General features: G+C 42.2%; 1 protein-coding gene across 1 annotated transcript; it reads left to right on the forward strand.

The window, feature by feature from the left end:
• The first annotated feature begins 1457 nt into the window (after nucleotides 1-1457).
• Nucleotides 1458-13400, forward strand: WDR87 (WD repeat domain 87). The gene is made up of 9 exons (XM_036320917.1): nucleotides 1458-1529; nucleotides 3323-3490; nucleotides 3912-6778; nucleotides 7187-7458; nucleotides 7765-9054; nucleotides 9157-11309; nucleotides 11367-11438; nucleotides 11472-11507; nucleotides 11688-13400. Exons 1-9 carry the CDS (start codon nucleotides 1458-1460, stop codon nucleotides 13398-13400), a joined length of 8643 nt encoding a protein of 2880 aa, XP_036176810.1.
• Nucleotides 13401-20030: the final 6630 nt, after the last annotated feature.

Below are 20030 nucleotides of genomic sequence, written 5' to 3' on the forward strand. Positions count from 1 at the left end.
CAGCTCAGGAACCCAGGGCTGGGAGTCTGGTGTAAGGTTGGGACCTCTTGCTTCTCATACATGGCCTCTGCAGAGATGATCTCCCTCCTGATTAAAAAGAAGCACATATGGGTGTCAGATCAGCCTGTTTTGCACCTGCACCCCTACCAGTTTTAATGTGCTTTCTTCTGTACTCCTCTAGTTGTAGGACTTCCATTCAGTCAGCTTTCAGGCAGTTCTGAACGATAGTTGTTCTGTATTTTAGTTGTAATTTTGATGTGGTTGTAGGAGGTGCCGCATACTCGTGTTTACCTATGGCACCATCTTGGTTCTGGGGAACCACTTCTTTAAACTGAAAGTTCATATTTTATTCATCTGGCAGGCTCAAGGATGGCCTCCATTGCCCTCTTCTGGCTAAACTATAAACTTACTTCAGGTTTCCAGAGCAAGAGGAAAGTACAAATTATGGGTTGGAAGGAAATATTTGTCTGAAACCAAACCAGCCTAAAAACAGCAATCATAATAATTGTTTGTTGCTTCAGAGTATACTTTAAAAAGTATTCACAAGAATTATTTGATCTTTGCAACAGTCCTGTGAAATAGGCAACACTAGCATTTTCATTTTACAAATGAAGAAAACAGGCCTATTGTCAGGACAGTAATGAGAGACTCCCTGGCAGAGGGGGCTTGTTAAATGTAGGATTTATTCACAATCCATTTGGGAAAAGTACAGGTTTGTTCTCATGAAAGCCAAAGATAAGGGAGTGCAGAAGAGGATGACGAACAGTTGATTCACATGTAAGGGAGCTACTTGATTCCAACAGCCTGGGAAAAATGTCTGGATCCTTTCTCCAGCTGTGCTATGTGGGCTAACCCTTAGTCCTAAGCACCCAACATCTCAATTTCCTATCTCAGTAGTCAGACTTGAATGTCCATAGACTCATCTAGGGAGCTTGTTACAGGTGAAGGTCCTTGAATCCCATCTCCAAGGTTGTGTTTCAGTAGGTCCAGAGCAGGACCTGGGATCTGCATTTTGAGACATACCCTCTGCCCTTTGGAACTTTGGAACTCCTAGTCCATGAAAAATGCTCTCTTACCACACCACCAGCAGCAAAGAATTATTATTTGCCTAGGACAGTATTCCTTTCTAGCCCCTCTCTGCTTCCCTCACCCATAAGTCCCGCTGGGTTATGATCATTAAGATTCAATCCTCAACTCTTTGATATACTCTCTCCAAACCTCAGTTTTCTCGTCTATAAAATGAAATAATGCCTACCTTACTGGGCTTGAGTGAGGATTAAATGAGAAAGTATGTCCTACATATAGTTCCTGTAAAAAGTGTGTAATAAACATGAGTTCATGGATCTTGCCTTCTGATTCCTAGCTCCTCAAAAAGTATAGTGGCTAAGCTGTCATGTTTTGGATTTCCACAGGTTTTTAAGGAATGGTCTTGAGCAGGACCAGGGATAATCAAGGTGATGTCTTCCCCCAGACTCATTCCCCTGTGGAAGGATTTTAAATACCTCATAAGTGACATACCTAAAAGCAAGGTAATGTATATGTAGGACATAAACGTTATTTGCCTCTGTCTATCTTAATAGTTATGAGCACTTCTGAGGAGCATAGATCCATGGAAGCAGGCAGAGGAGACCATAAAGGCAATTGTCACCTTAGGAAGAAGTGGACCATCAATTTCTAAATGAGTCTAGGAACCTGTTGGAAAGACCCTTTTTTAATTCCTCATCTGAGAGGGAGTGAGGGAGAGAGAGAGAGAGAGAGAGAGAGAGAGAGAGAGAGAGAGGCGATGAGAGAGAGGAATATCAATTGGTTGCCTTGTGTATGCACCCCAGCTGGGGCTCAAACCTGCAACCTAGTATGTGCTCTGACCAGAAATCGGCCTGTAACCTTTTGTTGTACAGGACAATGCTCCAACCAACATTGAGCCACCTGGCCAGGGTTTGCAAAACATTTTTTGTTGTTGTTGCTGTTAATCCTCACCCATTTTCCATTGACTCTTTAGAAAGAGTGGAAGGGAGGCAGCGAGGGAGGGAGGAAGAGAGAGAGAAAGAAAGAGAAACCTTGATGTGAGAGAGAGACATGGATTGGTTGCCTCCTGCACATATACAGAACAGGGCCCAGAATCCAACCCCTCAGTGCATGGGATGAAACTCTAACAACTGAGACACACCAGCCAGGTCTTGCAAGGACATTTTGATAGTGGAAGGTGAACACTTTGGAGATTTGTCAGAGGAACCAGCCCTCTGAGAAAAGAGATTTTTCCAAAAAAGAAAGGAGGCCTAGCTGTTTTGGCTCAGTGGTTGGGGTACCTACCCACGGACTGAAGGGTCTCGGATTCGATTCTGGTAAAGGGCACATACCTTGCAGTTCAATTCAGTTCAGGACATGTGTGGGAGATAACCAATCGATGTGTCTCTCTCATATCAATGTTTCTTTCTGTCTCTCCCCCTCCCTCACTGCCTCAGGTGAGGATTAACAACAACAAAATAATAAATAAAAGAGAAAGGAGAAGGCACTAGAGAAAACATTTGCCAACCTCAGTTTTGCTAAAGTTAACTCTGTGTATAAGGATCCCAATTTCATGTTGAATAGCACATATTCTATCACTATGGGATAATACATTTTTTATATACATCATCCTGTCAAATTTAAAGGCCAGGTAGGGTGTCCTAGAAATCTTACTTAGTGTACTTCTAAGCCTTAATAACTTAAAGCTGCACTGACTTTTGGGACACTGTTGCATTGTATGTGGGTATATGGCAGTGCTCTTTCCTAATTAAACTGTTAAATGTGTCTTTTATGGCATATGTGCCTTTTAGACCAGTGGTTCTCAACCTGTGGGTCGCCTAAGACCATCAGAAAACACATATATAATTACATATTGTTTTTGTGATTAATCACTATGGTTTAATTATGTTCAATTTGTAACAATGACATTGGGGGTCACCACAACATGAGGAACTGTATAAAAGGGTCGCGGCATCAGGAAGGTTGAGAACCACTGTTTTAGACAGAAGGGAGAATGTTAGAGGAGAGGTATAGTTAATTTCATATTGAGAAGAACATCAGTTTCCCCTATGCTCACACTATAAAATTTGCCCACAGAGGCCCTAAAGAGGTTTGGTTCTCTCATGTTGGGGGTTTTGTTATGTGCTTGCTAAGAGTAGGTGTCCATAAGTGATACGTTGTGCGTGTGTGGGCTTAACATGAGTGGTCCTTGAGGGTGCGGCATGACTTTTGGAACTACTTCAATTGTAGCTTAAGTGAGAATATATTTAGTACATTTGTGTCCTGTTCTCTTACTTTATGCCATGACTCTCCCCAGGAAAATTTAGATGATTCAAAGAATGATGTAGTTGTGCTGAGTGACCGGTCTGAGATACTATTCAAAGAGTCTCGTCATCCTCAGAATATGCCATTTATATGCTATTACTTCAGTGATGCCGACTTCTTTGCCTCCCTCTCATGGGTGACAAGCACAAAAGAAATACAGGTAAAACTGCCTACTCTTTCTTCTTTTTAGCCCATTCTACAGGGGCCTTGCCCATATAAGCCCTCACCCAGTGACCTAGAGAACATGTGAGATTTTGCTCCCAGACATATGTCCTCATTATGGCTTAAACAAACTCTTATTTTTTTTTTTAAAAAAGTGACCTGGCACCAGGAATTCTCCCTCATACTTTCTCAAATTACAGTCTTCACATTAAATAGATTTTATGGTTTCCCTAAAGTAGGCCAAGGTTAAGGAAAGAATCTTATGCTTCCTGCTTCTACAATCACCATAATCAAGGGGTAAAATTATTTTAGAATCTTCTAATTCCTCCTTGGTATGAGAATAGGGGAAAACAGCTGAATATTTTCCCCTTTCCTCTTCTACTATCATTTCTAGGCAGTTTCCATCTATTCTATTCTAGGCTGTAGTATGGATGAAGAGCAAAACTGAGGACATGGTCGAGAAGAGAACATTCTCCATGACTGAACGATTGCCGCCCATCCAGTGTATGGTACACACAGGCTCCTTTCATATCCTTGTGGCCTACTGTGGTGACTTGCTTCTGCGGCTCTTTGGGGACCACTTTCGGTCATTCAAACCCCTGGGTATAGTGCCTTGCCGCTTTAACATCAACTGCCTCTGCTATGACCCAGAAATGAAGATGCTTCTGTCAGGTATCCTGGGGGCAGTGGTCACCTGGACCATTGAGCAAAGTGGCAGGGGCCTCCAAGTCGCCCACATAGTTTCCATGCCTGGTGATGAACTTGTCCAGGACATCATATTGAATGGCCCCAGTGGCAACCTCCTAGCCCTGTGTGAGACTGTGGTGAGGGTCCTTGAGCGCCAGGGCCTGAGCCAGCTAGGAGAAGTGAAGAGGTTCACTTCTACCACTAGTGGCTCATCTATCACCTGCTGCTTCACCTGTTTTGATCTGGGCTTTCTCTATGCTGGAAATAGGACTGGGTACATCCAGGTATGGAGCCTCAGTCAGAGCTACTCTTTCCACAGTTTCAAGGCCCATTCTTCATCAGTAATATGTATCTGCAGCCGGCCAGAAGCCCACACCCTGCTAACAGCTGGTAAGGAGGGTTTCATGAAGGAGTGGAGCCTTACTTCTGGGAACCTGCTGCGGCAACTAGAACTTGGCGAGGAATTGTATCGACTCCAATTTATTGATAACATTACTTTCTTCTGCCAAACTGCCCATGCTTTCTCCTTGCGCCGTCTGCCCTGTTTCTATAGCCTCTTCAATGTTTGTGGCTCTGCTCCAGAGCAGGTTCGTCGGGTCTGCTGTGGTAATAACTGGTTCCGGATCCTATGTACTACGGAGGATGGCTTGTTACGCTTTGTGTCCCCAGTAACAGGGGAGCTTCTGGTTCTCACCTGGCCCTTCTCAATCCTGGACCAGGCTGTGGATTGGGCCTATGACTCTGATAAAGAGGAACTCTTTGTAGCAACAGGGGGCTCAGAGGTGCTGGTCTTTGACACAACCCGCTGCCCTTGCCCAGCCAAGTATCTTTTATGCACCTCACCAAATTCTCAGGACTCAGTACAATGCATGGCTTATGGGCATTTCCACCTGGGTCGGGGCCTAGAAGGACTAATGTTTTCTGGATACCAGAGTGGTATGATAAGAGTCCTTTCCCAGCACAGCTGTGCCAGAATAGAGAAATTCATGCACTTTGGGGCTGTATTGGCCCTCTCTACACTGCCTGGAGGGCTTTTAGGTGGCCGAGAAAACTCTTTGCTTTGTTCTTATGGAATGGATGACTACATACGCCTATCAGAAGCTGTGCTTAATGGGACTAGAGTACATCTGCGTCCTCTAGCTAGCATTCTCAGCAGCTGTCACCTAAAACACCTGATACTCTTGCCAAAGTCTGTGGGTGCCATCACAGAAACTAACTGTTTGCGTCTCTGGAAATTCCATGATTTTCTGCCCTCTGAGACACATGCAAAGTTTATAGAGACGTTGCCTCTGCATCAGTATGCAATTACTTCCTTTGATGTATGCCTGACCTTGAGTCTTTTTGTCACAGGTAGTATTGATGGCTCTGTTCGAATATGGAACTTTCACGGTGGACTTGTAGCCATGCTGGACTCAACATTGCATTTTGGTCCACTCTGCTTTGCAAATGATCGGGGTGACCTGCTTGTGACTTTCAACCAGAGTCTTTATCTGGTATCCTGTTTAAAACTACTTCCTCCAACCCTGTTGGTTCGCCTTTCCTTTATGAGCATCACAGATGACGTGCTAGAAATCCCTAAGCCTTTCATACCAAGCTTCTTCTTCTCCTTTGAGACCATATTTGTGCCCAAGTATATCTACCTTGGACAAGGGCAACAAGTATTAGTGGGTTTGGAGAAACTTGTCAATAAGCGGGCCATTGCCTTTGACCATACTGTGCCACATGTCATAGAAGACGATGAGCAAGGAAGCTCCGTATTACTGTCTACCTCAAGACCTGGTTCCTTGAAAAGGGAAGACACTGTTATACCCTTGAGCAAATCTGATCCCCATTATGTGGTTCCTCCCCAACTACAGTTGACTGCCTGGGATGGACTCAACCCTTATCAGATACTGAAATGCTACTTTGGTCATGGGCGGAAATGGCCCTTTGCTCCTGATTGCTATATCCCTAACTCAGTGATTCGTGCCCGTCTTTGGCCAGAGGGCAGCCCAATATACCTACAGTGCAACCTGCATTCACCCATACGGAAGTTGGAATGGGACAAGTCTCAACAATTCTTCTGGCACAGTAAGGTAAAACCTACACATGATGTAACAGAACCACAGGAAAAGGAAGATGAAGACTTCATAAAAAGGAGAATGTCCAAGGACATAACTTATAGTGTCCTTACAGACACAACAAACCGTAGTTGGCTGGGAAAAAAGATGAATGAAGTAGCTATTAATAGCTTGATTGAGACAATCCTCAACATTATGATTTATGCTCCTCCTCCATTGAAGTACCAACACTGTGTTAGTGCACTAGGGCAAATCTTTGCTTCTTACCAAGTGTCTGCACCCCTGCGCTCTGAAACAGCCCATCGTCTGCTGGATGATACAACCAATTCTAATCCACTGATCCGAGAGCTAGCCTGGGAAGGGCTGAATCGTCTAGGAATTATCACTCATCTCTTTGCCATGGCTCTGGCCCAAGGGTTAATGGACAAGGACCAAAGAGTGAGGAATAAGGCACTGAACCTCATGGCTGACACTGGAATCCACTCTAAGACTTCACTCTTAAACTTGATCCAGAGTCGAGATACTTTCCAGGGGATGCAGTAAGTTCTTTGTGCCTTCCTTAATTCTTTACTAGCTTCTAATTTTCTTCTCTCCCTTCCCAGTTTTCCCCTTTCATTCTCTCACTATCTCTTCATCCCTGTTTCTTGGCTTTTCCTGTTCTTTTTCCTTGTTCACAATCTTTTCTCATTCCTAGACTATTTTGACAACCCCCTGACTCCTCAGTCATTTTTCCATTTCTTCTTTTATTCCTGCAGCCTCCATACAGATCACTCCATTAATTGCCATTTATCTTCCTAGACATTTCCTTTCTTCTTGACCATCCTTTACCTTTACATACACCATCCCTGTTGTCCACTTTGCCAACTCCCCTGCTTGTTGCACTTTAGTTCTTTTTCATTTTCTCTTGCCCCTAATTCAGCATGCTCCTTCTCTTTTAACTTTCATAGGCAGGAAATGATTGGTGAAGAAAGCCTGGACAGTCTGCTGGGGATGCGGGTCACAGATCTCCAAATTCTTCATACTCAAGTGGAGCAGCGATTAAATGAAAACCTGACCTTGTCACATGGAGATGAAAAGCCTTTTTTTTCTTTAGATGTCTCAAGGATTTCTAAAACAATAGCCGTTCCTGATGAATCTGATATAATTCCAGACGAACCTGAAGTTGTCATCAAGCCCAGCAAAGGCCACAGACGGGGCCGGGCAGGGGGAAGAAAGCATGGTATGTATGGGGTGATCCACTTCATGCCTCAGAGTCCCAAGAGCAAGGTAGTTTAGGGCTAAAGTGGGTCAAGAGATATCAGATAGGAGTTGAAATAAGTGGAAAGATCTTTTCACAGAGAACCTTCCTAGAAAGAATCTACCCAAACTCAGGAAGACTCCAAGGCTTGGGTGGGAACACTGGCCTCAGCCCCCTCTATTGCTCTTTCTTTTATAGCAGTCCTCCTAGCTCATACTAGATATTGGAAAAATATTTTATTTAAGCCTCCCATGCTTTCTTATCTATATCTCCTGATTTTCTCTGCAGCCCAGAAGAAGTTGAAAGAGACTGGCACAGAGCCAAGTCCCTTAGAAGGTGAAATTGATCAGAGTAAAGTTGCACCAATTGAGATGGAGGATACAGCCATCTATTTGAGTTCTCCAATTTCTAAAGATGCTGAACAACAGCCTTCAGAGAAAGATATCTCAAAGGATGTTGCAATGACCCTGAAAATGCTAAGGAAAATACAAGACAAAATAGGAAAGAAAACAGCTCAGAAACACATAAAGAGGCATAAAAAAAAGACAAAGCAAGCTGAAGTTATAATTGAGGAACCTCTGCCTGATGTAAAGGAAGAACCAGTTGTGAAGAAGGTGCAAGACATAGGGCGGGGTGCCTTTGGAACTCCTGGCCGCAGGGCTACCCCTGGAGATGGCTCATCCTGGCGAGATGATCTATGTCGTCTTATGACCCTGAGGATATCTGGTTCCCAAACAACAATGTTGGAATCTCTAAACACTGAGTTAGTAACCATGGCTCAGAAGGTGCTGGCAGATAAGCGCCCCAGCTGGGAGCTCTTTCAGAAGATCTGTCCCCTGGTGAAGAAAGAAAGTGAAGTTCTGCTTGAGAACCTTGACTGGGATGTAGCTTGGCCAGAGGAGAAACCAATTTTTATTCATGAAGCAGCAATTAGAGAGGACATGGTGAGCAGGGACAGTAAAGAAATACCAGAGGGGCAGGGTCAAGTACAAAAGGAAGCAGGAGATATACAGGAATTACAGGAAATCCAGGTGATTTCCAAAAAGGGGAAGAAAAAGAAAGTTATTTTTTTAGAACCGGGTGACCTAATCAAGGGGAAACTAATGCTGAAGCAAGAAGATAAGAAACCATCTAAGAAGCCCTCTGTGCAAAAGAGGAAAGTAGTCCAGAAGGAAATAAAAGTGGATAAAAAAGAGAAGAAAATGACCACAAGAGAGTGGGATGTGAGTCTGGAAGTGGGAGAAATGGCCAAACTAGAGGAGAAAGTGGTTGAGCAAGAAGTAAGACCAGTTATGGATAAGAAGCAGCTGTCTTTGCAGGAATGGAAGGAATCCTGGGATCAGTGGAAACAGGCTCATGGTGAGACAAAGGTATCCTGGAATGAATGGAAGAAGACTTGGGAAAGAGAGACTCTTGAGGAAGAGGAGAAACTACAAGAGGACAAAGAGAAGCTACCTCTAGATGAGGAAAAGCTGGCTGGGGAAAAGAGGAAGCTGGGATGGGATGAGGGGGCACATGTCTGGGAAACTATGACAGACATGTCCAGGGAGCAAAAGTTCAAGGATGAAGAGGAATTGAGCCTGGAGATAGAAGAATTGTCTCAGGAAAAAGAAACATTAAAAGGAGAAGGAGAAGGAGAAGGAGAAGAAAGAGAAGGAGAAGGAGGAGAAGGAGAAGGAGAAGAAGAAGAAGAAGAAGAAGAAGAAGAAGAAGAAGAAGAAGAAGAAGAAGAAGAAGAAGAAGAAGAAGAAGAAGAAGGAGAAGGAGAAGAAGAGCTGTTGACAGAAGAGCAGAGACAGATCCAGAAAGCATATAAACAGGCCCAGGTTGAGAAGAAACGAACCCAAGCTGAAAGAAAACGAGCCCAAGAAGAGAGGAAGCTGGCACAAGAAGAAGAGAGGCTGGCAAAACAAGAGGGAAAGCTAGCTCAGGAAGAGAGGAAACTTGCCAGAGATCATGGGAAACTGATTCAGAGAGATAGGAAAATGGCCCAGGCAGAGAGGAAGCTAGTCAAGAAAGAGGAAAAATTGGCCCAAAGAGCAGTGTGGCTAAGCCAGGGAGCAGAGAAATTGGCCCAGAATAGGACGAAACTGGCCAGAAAATTGGAGAAACTGGCTGGCAAAGAAGAGAAAATAGCAAAGAAAGGAGGGAAGCTAGTTGAGGTTAAAACTATATTAGTCCCGAAAATGGAGGAAGTGATCCAAAAGGAGCAAGATCTGGCATGGCAGGAAAAGGAGCTAACCCAGGAATTGGAGGAGATGACATGGGAAGAGGAGGAAATGGCTTGGAAAGAAGAGCAACTAAATCAGGAAGAGGAGGAATTAGCTAATGAAGAGGAGAGACTGGCTCAGAAGGAGAAGACACTGGCCTGGAAAGAGGATCAACTGGCTATGGAAGATGAAAAACTGATCCAGGAAGAAGAGCTGGTGATCCAGGAAGAGAATAAACTGGCTGAGGACAAAGAATTTATGCCTGAGGAAGAAGAAAGGCTTGCCCGGAAAAGGGAGCAATTGATGGAGAATAAGGAAAAAATGGCCCAGGAAAGGAAAATTTTGATCCAGAACAAAGTGGAACTTGCAAACAAGAAGAAAATACTAGCCAAGAAGACGACGACTCTGGATCAGGAGAAGAAGAAGCTGGGTCAGGAGAAGGTAAAATTGATTCATAGGAAAGAGAACTGGCACCGGCTTAAAGAAAACCTTTCCCAGAACAAAAATGAATTAGTGCAAGTAAAGGAGAAACTGGACACGTACCAAAAAAAATTGTTTCAGGTAGAGGAGACGCTGGTGAAGGAAAAGGAGGAAATTGTCCAGAAGAAGGAGAAACTGGCCAATGTAGAGGAAAAACTGGCCCAAGTAGAGGAAAACCTGGCTGAGAAACAGCAGAAGCTAGCCCAGGACAAAATGAAATTCACTATCGAGAAGAAGGAAGTACTTCAAAAACTGAACCTGCTCAATAGAGAAGCTGATATTACTAAGAAAGAAAAGAAATTTGGCATGACAATGAAGAAACTGGCCCAGGAGAAGGTGAGACTGGTTGAAGAAAAGGAAACTCTCTCAAAGGGAGAGATTCAAGAAACCTTAACACAGAGGAAACTGAATAAGAATGAACTAGAACTACTTAAAAGGAAATTGTCACTAGTGGAGAAGATACTGGCATATGAAGATAGGATATTGGCCACAAAACAAAGTAACATTGCCAAAGAAAAATTAGAACTTGCCAGAGGAGAGAGAGTTTATGCCCAGGAAGAAAGGAAGCTAACCAAAGAAATAACAAAGTTGACTAAAGGGAACATTTTCAAGAAACTATCAAAAATGAGCAAAACAATCATAAAGGTACTTCAAAACCTTATCAAAAAAGAAAGGATAGTAACCCAGGAAGAAACACAGATGACACAGATAGCAAGGTCATTCTTGGATCAGGAAAGAATATTGAATAAAGAACAAAAAGAACTTGATGCCAGGAAGTTGGATATTTCTGAGAAACAATCAGAAATGACCCAAGATGAGGAGAAACTGGCTAGGAAACAGAGAAAACTGGCCAAAGAAATAAGAAGAATGATAAAGAAAGAGAAAAAAATAACTGAGGAGGAAAACAGACTATCCAGGCAACGGAGACAAATCATGAAGGGAGAAGAGGAGGCAGGAATAACAGAGGAAGAAGAAGAAATGTCATTTCTTAAACAAAAGCGAAGTAAAAAAAAACCACTAAAGAGAGTTAAAATGCCCCAAGAAGAATTTCCCAGTCAGGGGGATGAAGTAGAAAGTGAAGAGAGCTTTTCTGGAAAAATGGAAAGCCTGTTAGATCAAGTGGAGCGAGAGAGTTTGTCTGAAGTGGAGGAGGAGGAGGAAGAGAAGGAGGAGGAGGAGGAGGAGGAGGAAGAGGAAGAGGAGGAGGAAGAGGAAAAGGAGGAAGAGGAGGAGGAGGAGGAAGAGGATAATGAAAGGATGGGGGAAGAAGAAGTGGAAGAGGAGGAGGAAGAAGAAGAGGAGGAGGAGGAAGAAGAGGAGGAGGAGGAAGAAGAAGAGGAGGTGGAGGAAAAGAAGATGAAGGACAAAAAAAAGGTGGAGGAAGAGGAGGAGGAAAAGAAGAAAACAAAGAAAAAGAAGAAGGTGAAAGAGGAGGAAGAAGAGGAGGAGGTGGAGGAAGAGGAGGAGGAAAAGGAGAAAAAGACAAAGAAAAAGAAGAAGACGGCAGCAGTGGCAGCAGAGGAGGAGAAGGAAGTGTTGGAGAAGGATAAAAGCATGATTAAGGAAGAGCTAGAAAGTTTGAGTGAGAAAGCGCAGAGAGCAGCGCAAAGTTCAATGGAAGAAGTAGACAAGGAAAAAGAAATCTTTAAAAAAGAAATATTATTTAAGTTACAAGAAAAAAGAGGAAAGGATCTAGAAAGAAAAGAAACAGTCCCTTCTGTTAGAAAAAGAACTGAGGGCAAAGACAGGGATATAAACCTGGAAATTCCAAAGATCCCTTCCAAGAAACTGATTTCAATAGCTCTGGGGAGGGAAAAGACTATACCAGTGCCAGAGTCTAAGAAACAAATACCCTGGAAAGATAAGGCCACAGTACTTGAGACACCCAGGATATTCCCAGAGACAAAGTTTATGGAAAAGCAACGTGAGCTATTGAAGAAATATCAGCCCATTCCTCCACAAGTTTTGGATACAGTTTTGGAGTCCCAAGAGCCATATTTCAAGACCCCATATTTATCCCACATATTGAGGAAGAGCAAAAAAGAACAGAAACTCCAAGGCAAACCACTAGGGGATAGGTGGCAGTGGCTTTCGAAGCATCATCCAACTCTGATGGGACAAACTAAGGTACAATTACCTGTGCCCCAAATCCCAGCTGAGGAAGTATTTGCAGATGTAAGCCTCTCAGATATAGAATGGATCCACGATGTCCTAGAACAGACAGAGTCAGGAAAACAGCTTTCCAGAGATAGTTTCCACAGATTGTGTCAGCTTGTCAAAGATCTTATCTCAAAGGGAACCTTAGAGTGGATGCATCTAGCCAAACTTGAAGCTATCATTTACCGTCACAGGCAGGTTCTGGAATCACAAAGCACATGTATCTCAAAACCCAGTACGAAGCTCATGGGTCCTAAGTACTTGAAAGTGATCCCTCCTATAAAAAGAAAGGAAAAGGAAAGCCATCTAAAACCTTTGGCTTTTTCCTCATTAGCTAACAAAAGGATTCCAGACCCAAAGGCTATAAATTGGCAACTTCTAGGAGAACCTTACAGGAGTGCACGGGCAGAGCAGATAGTCAGTGCCCTTAAGGATATGGAGAAGCAACACGTTTATCCTGCTACAAGAGACATTGTCACAGGTGCCCATGCCTCTGTAGAAAAACAAATGCTAGCACTGATGTTTCAGAAGGACTTCTGGGCTTTTAAGGATAAAAGCAGGTTTCCCAGATTGCCCAAGATGGAGAAGATGACACAGCCCAGCTCTAAAAAACAGGAAGAAGTGCCTCTATGGGAGACATTTGTGGCACTCTACCATGTTTTACGGATGTTGCAGGAGCAATACGCAGGAGACAGTGCTGCTTGGACAGAAAAATTCTACCACCTCATGGACCTGTACCAATTTAAGTCCCCTGGAATCCAGAGATTGCTACAGGAGCTGCTACAGAAAGAGGAACCCCAATCCCATAAGATCATCTACAAAGAGTCCCTAAAGGCCATAGAGCTGGTTCCTGGGGAGCGATTGTTCTACCACCTATTTTGTGGTCGTTCTCACATCCCTAGAGGTCCTCTAGAGTTCCAGGAGGTGGTGTCTCTCTCAGGGCAGAACAATGTGCATACTATGCTTCCAATGGGCATTGCCCATTATGGCATCTTAGAACTTGCCTGGAAGAGCCTGCCCCAAGCTGATATTCACCTCACCAAGGAATTGCCCCACACTGTGGCTCCTACCCCATAATTTGGGACTGACTGGACATCAGGACTTTTCATTCCCACCTGGAGAAAGGTCTTGCCACCAGATCTAGACCTTTATTCCTAGGGCCCATACAGAGGTAGGGCCAGGCCAAAGCCCTTTCCCTACCCAGCTCCAGAAGCCAGCTTCTATATGTGGAATAAAGATGAAGTTCCCATATCCAACAAGCTCTGTGATATGTCCCTTTTATTCAAATGTTGATTCTCCAGAAATGTAGCCATGGACACCAGATACATACATACTCCAGAGTTGAGAAAACTTACCAGAAGCCCTGGACAGTGGGTCAGTTAGTTGGGCATTGTCCCATGCACTGAAAGGTCAACAGTTTGATTTTTAGTCAGGGCACATGCCCAGATTTCAAGCTCTATCCCCAGTAGGGGGCATGCAGGAGGAAGCTTATCAATGTTTTATCTTTCCCTCTCCATCTCTCTCTCAAATCAATAATAATTAATATATATATAAATAAATATATTGAAAAACCAGAATCAAGTGGTGCTCACCCTCTGGAGGCCTTCAGACAGAAACATCTGTTCTTGTCCTCTTCCTTCTTGTATCCCATCATCCTCTCCTAAAGCCTATATAGGAAGGAAAGCACCTTGGCACAAAAATGAATGTATATTTCACATTAATACGAGGCATTGATATAATAGAAAAAAATGGATTTTGAGTCAGAAAACCCAGCATTTTCCCCCTTAGTTTTGGGGGTTATGCGGTGGAGGCAGGTTCTATTTCCCTGATCATAGCATGCTGATGACTTGAGACCAAAACAGCAGGAGTGTTGGATGTTGAGGAGACCCTCAGAGTAAAGGAAAGAGCTTCAACAAGTTCTAGCTAATACTTCATTACTGGATGGTACAAAGGAAAAGGCCATTTGAGGTTAAAGCAGAAAGAAAAGGAGGGAAGCCTATGTCTTTCATTTCCTTTTTCAATACCTGGACATAGGATTTGGGGAAGATGTTGGAATTTGGAAGATTAAGTGAAAGTTCAAATAGCTCCCTCTCCTTGCCCTATTGCCTAGGGACTTATGATTCTTCTATCAATTAAGGAGACAAGAGTTAGGGGAAAGGTATAGTAAAGTGAGGAAGTTGTCACTGTCAGTAATCATGTTCCTTTCCTAATCATCTCTCTCCACCATGGAGATTTTAGAACTGCCTCTTTCCAGTTAAGCTGAGTCTTCCAGCTTCTAACAAGTAGCCCACCTGTGCCATTTGCTACCTCCATTTCACCTCTCTTGTTACTTTACTTCTTCCACCTGAGTTTGATTTTGTGGTGAAAGAGAACATTCTGAGAAGTTGGGTTCACCTTGGAGGCCAAGGGTAATGACAGCCCTAGGTATATTGTTGGGCTCTTCCATGCCAGACTACATATTAGGCCACATGGAGTATATGAGAGCTGTGGGCATGGGGCAGAGAGCCTTATAAGGAATGAGTGACCTAACAACTGGACAAGGCAGCAAAAGCAAGCATGATCCAGCTGGCTTTGTATTCTCAACCTGAATTACTTCTCCTTTTTGGCCTCTGTTTATTTGTCTATGTCAAAAAGAGAATAGTGCACAAATTACAAACGTGGGACTATGAGGAACAACTCTATGTCCACAAATTTGACAACATAGATCAGATGGACAAATTCACTGAAAGACCAGGAAAGGGAATAGCAATACCTATCTACTTCATTTTGCAGTGGGTCCTTTGTAAAAAATTAAATTAAATTAGTGAACCCTGACTGGTATGGCTAAGTAGTTAGAGTGCCAATCCTCTCACCAAAGGGTCATGGATTCAATTCCCGCCAAGGGCATGCACCTGGGTTGCACGTTCGATCCCCAGTCCAGGTCAGGGCACATGTGGGAAGCAATCAATTGATGTGTGCCTCTCACATCGATGTCTCTCTCTCTCTCTCCTTCCTCCCACTCTCTCTAAAAATCAATGGAAAATATATGCTTGGATGAGGATTATAAAAAAACAAAAACCCCACAGTGACGAAACAGTCTGTTGTGGTTCTAGAGTGAGGAAGTCTATGAAAGGCTCTTTAGAGTACCTCAAAACCTGAGTACTGGCTGTGACAGCCTAGAAATCCTCATCTTTGTCAGAATGGCAGTGAGCAGGACTTGTTTGTATTTTCTTTTTATTATGAAAAATGTCAATCACAGAAATTCAAGAGTATTATAATGAACTCCCAGATCACATCACCTAGACTTAATTATAAACATCGTACAAAAATTGCTTCATATTTTCCTTTGTTGAAATATTTTTAAAGATCGCAGACATCATCTTTCAACCCTAAATATTCTGATACTCTAAAAAAATAAAATTTTCTTACATGATGGCTTTTACATCTAACAAAATAATTCCTTAATATCATCCAATACTCTATGCACATTTTCCTGGTTTTCACCCCAAATGTCCTTTTACACTTAGTTTGAATCAGAATTCAAACAAGGTCTACATCTTGATTGTTATACTTCCTAAGACATATTAAACATTTATATTCCCCTCTCCCCCGTTTTTCCCCACCATTAATTTGTTGAAGACTGATTCTCCATATTTTGGGTTTTTCTGATAGAATTTTGCAATCTGAGGTATGGATGTGCTTCAAGGAACCATGTAGCTTCTGAAGTTAGATGAAAAAGAATTATGATAAGTACCCTTAACCCCCTCTGGGAAAAAGTCTGCAGCTTTCATGAGGTTCTTGAGGAAGTCCTTGACACAAATATGTTAAATCACCACTTAAGGAGAGCACAAAGACATCTACCATTAGCTCAGACATTGCCAGTAGATGAATGACCTTCAACCAGTACCTTCTCCAAACTGGGCTCTAGATTTCTAAATTTTGAAAGGATGGTTATACTTCAGACCTCTCCAGGATGTGAGAAATCGTTTCCAGCCCCTTACCTTCTTCCAGAATGTGAGCTCTGAGTAATATATGAGACTTTCCCTACTGTACCAACTGCTTTGAATCAGGAAATAGGTAATAGGGAGCTGACTTTGAGTAAGACCTCAAGGGAGAAGGATCTTACAGTTCCTAGGAGACTATCACATGCACCAACTAAGGTGAGTGAATAAAGACACTAGATTGAGATTGGGAAATGACTCTGACAGCACACAGAAACTCCTAGATGGTTTGGATCTGAGAACTGAGCCTGAGAACTCAAATGTTTAGAACAGGGAGACATAAAGGAGATTGTAATGATGCAGCTACAAGCCAAGGAACACTAAAGATTGCCAGCAACCACTAGAAGCTAGTGGAGAAGCATGGGAAAGATTCTCTCTCAGATAGAGCCTCCAAAAGAACCAACCCATGCTAACACCATGATTTTGGACTTTTGGCATCTTGAACTGTGAACGAATAAATTTCTGTTGTTTTAAGCCCCCCAGTTTGTGATAATTTGTTATGATAGCTCCAGAAGGCACTAAGTGTGCTCATTGCTACTGGACTGACTTTGCTCTGTGGCCCTTTCCGCAGTCACAGCTAGGAAAAATATATTCACACACATACATATGTGTATACACATGAACACACTTATATGCATACATATACATATTTTAGAGATCATGTGTTCATACCAGAATCTCTAATTTCAATCTATCCCCATAGGGGTCATTGTTGCCTGCCCCGATTTCATATTTGTATGTCCTTTCTTCCATAGTGAGTACCCTGTCTCCCAATACCATAAACACATTTTCTTCTTTACTCAAGTCTATGATACATTTAAAATAGTTTCAGAATCACTTTGCCCATACCACTATAACATACAAATTTATTAAAAAGAGCTCAGGATTTGTTTGCAACCGCCCCCCCCCCCCGCATATACACCTCCAACCCTGCCCAAGATTGAGCATATTTGTCAAATACTGTGTACATAAGGTACTTGGATTAGTTCATCCTTCCATTCTTTAGGGTTATGTTATTCATTTGAAATACAATTAGTTTCATTTCTGTCACTTTCAGTTATAAAATTCCCTGCTTCCAATTCTTAATTTATTTTTGCTCAAATATGTATAATGTTATCATGCTTTCAAAAGTCAACAGCACACAAAAAGTATACTCAAAGAAATATCATTCCCTCCCATATTCCATCTATCCCATTTTGCTCAACATACTCTTATAGACAGTCAGCTTCAATATTTTCTGGTTTGTTTTTCCTGTTACTTTCTATATCAGGAAAAGAAAGCATACTAGGGGAGGATTCTAGAAAGATAGCAGAGCAGAAGCACCAGGAATCTGTTTCCCTACCTCGACAATTGTCTGATGTAACTATGTTGGAACTCTGGAGTCTATAGAAAGCTCGCAACCTCCAGAGGAAGACTTGGATGGTAAACTGTAGTTAATTTTGATCAATTTCAGCTCTTAGCACAGTAGCAGCTACCCATCCCCCATTCCCAATCCAGGAGTAGGTAGCTGTGTATATGTTCCCAGAGCAGCTTATACACAGTTTGTAGGAGCCAGGATAGGTATAAAGGACTATGTCTTCCAAATATTAGATATCTGTGCTCTCATTGCCAGCTATTGTGTCTGATCACAGGTGTAGATGAAGAGATGGACAACCATTAGACAATATACCTCCTCCATAGTTGCAAGCCTGTTCCTCTCTGGTTGAAATTTCTTCCAGGGGCTTTAAAAGGCTGATGCCCTTTGTTTCCTGCCACCACCCTGTTTCGGGGACGAGGTGCTAAACAGTAGCCCATTAAAAAATAACTGCATACTAGTATACAGGGAAAATTAGAAAGTGACCATGCATGCCAGGGACAGGCTCATGAAAGACCTGAGAAGACTAAGTTTACACATCAGGCTGACCCTTGACATAGAGACAGCCTATGAAAATTAAACAAACAAATAAAACACTAAAACAATAACACAGCAAACCAGGGCGGAAAGAGAGTCTCATTTCCAGTGTTATCAAATTACTAGGTCCAGCCCTAACTGGTTTGGCTCAATGGGTAGAGCGTCGGCCTGTGGACTGAAGGGTCCCAGGTTCAATTCTGGTCAAGGGCATGTACCTTAGTTGTGGGCACATCCCCAGTAGGGGGTGTGCAGGAGACAACTGATTGATGTTTCTCTCTCTCATCGATGTTTCTAACTCTCCCTCTCCCTTCTTCTCTGTAAAGAATCAATAAATAAAATTACTAGGTTCAAATGTCCAATGTTTAAAAACAAACAAACCCACAAACAACACAACAAAACCCAAGGCATATGAAGAAATAGGAAAGAATCAACTACTATAAGGGGAAAAAATCAAATCAACAGAAACTATCTATGAAAAGACCTGATTGCAGATATAATAGAAAAAGACTTTAAAATAACTGTCTTAAGCTCAAAGAACTAAATAGATGTAGTGAAATTAAAAAAAAAAAGTATGAACATAATGGAAATGTCAATACAGAGAAAACCTAAGAAAAAATGCTGAAAAGTACAATAACTTCAATAAAAAATTCACTAGAAGAATTTAAATGCAGATTTGAGCAGCCAAAGAATCAGTCAACATGAAGATAGGACAATGGAAATTATCAAGTCAGAGAAACAGAAATAAAAATGACTGAAGTGAGCTTGGCTAGAGTGGTTCAGTGATTGAGTGTCAACCTATGAACCAGTTTGACTCCTGGTCAGGGCATATGCCCAGGTTGTGGCCTCGATCCCCAGGGTGGGGCATAAAGGAGGCAACCAATCAATGATTCTCTCACATCATAGATATTTCTATCTCTCTACACCTCTCCCTTCCAGTCTGAAATCAATAAAAATATCTCTAATAAGTGAACAGAACCTAAGGGACACCAATAAGCAGACCTACATATGCATTGTGGGAGTGCCAGAAGGAGAAGAGAGAGAGAGAGAGAGAGAGAGAGAGAGAGAGAGAGAGAGAGAGAGACTCAAAAAAAGAGAAAGAAGAAAAGAAAGAAAAAAGAGAATATGTGAAAAAGTAATGACTAAAAACTTTCTAAATTTGAGAAGTGATATGAATATAAACATCCAAGAAGTTCAACTAACTTCAAGTAAGATGAACTAAAAAAGACTGAAACCAAGACACATTATAATAAAACTTTCAAAAAAGACAAAATTAAAAGCAACAATAAGATGCGAACCATCATAAGGGTGATAATTTGCTGCAATAAGAATCTTATCAGTAGACATCTTATCAGAAACTTTGGAGACAAAAAGTCAGTGGGATGATATATCCAAAGTGCTAAAAGAAAAAAAATCATTAACCCAGAATTCTATATTCAGCAAAAACTGTCCTTTTAAAGTGAAGGAGAAATTAAGACATTCCCAGATAACAAAAGTTGAGGGAGTTCATTACTACTATACCTACTCTGTAAGAAATGCTCAGGGGAAAAAAGAACTAAATAAAATAAAAAGAAAATAAATAAATAAATGCTCAGGGAGACCTTAAAGGACACTTGACAGCAATGCGAAGCTATATAAATACAGAACACAATAATGGTTAAGGACATAGGCAATTATAAAAGCTAGTATTACTGTAAAAGTTGTAAGTGAATTTTCTACATGTTTTAAGAGACTAATATATTTAAACCAAAGGCCTGGTGCACAAATTTGTGCATGGGTGGGTTCTGGCTGGCTCATCCCAATCAGGTCGGGCCAGCTGGGGTTAAGGGCCATAGGTGG

The sequence above is a fragment of the Myotis myotis genome, unplaced genomic scaffold, assembly GCF_014108235.1.
Source record: "Myotis myotis isolate mMyoMyo1 unplaced genomic scaffold, mMyoMyo1.p scaffold_m19_p_83, whole genome shotgun sequence".
Taxonomy (NCBI): Eukaryota; Metazoa; Chordata; class Mammalia; order Chiroptera; family Vespertilionidae; genus Myotis; species Myotis myotis.

Coding starts and splice junctions, on each gene's coding strand:
- WDR87 (XM_036320917.1), top strand. CDS start 1,458: ATGTCTTCCCCCAGACTCATTCCCCTGTGGAAGGATTTTAAATACCTC. Junction 7,459..7,764: donor GGCAGGGGGAAGAAAGCATG/GTATGTATGGGG, acceptor TTTTCTCTGCAG/CCCAGAAGAAGTTGAAAGAG. Junction 9,055..9,156: donor CAAGGATGAAGAGGAATTGA/GCCTGGAGATAG, acceptor AAGGAGAAGGAG/AAGAAGAAGAAGAAGAAGAA.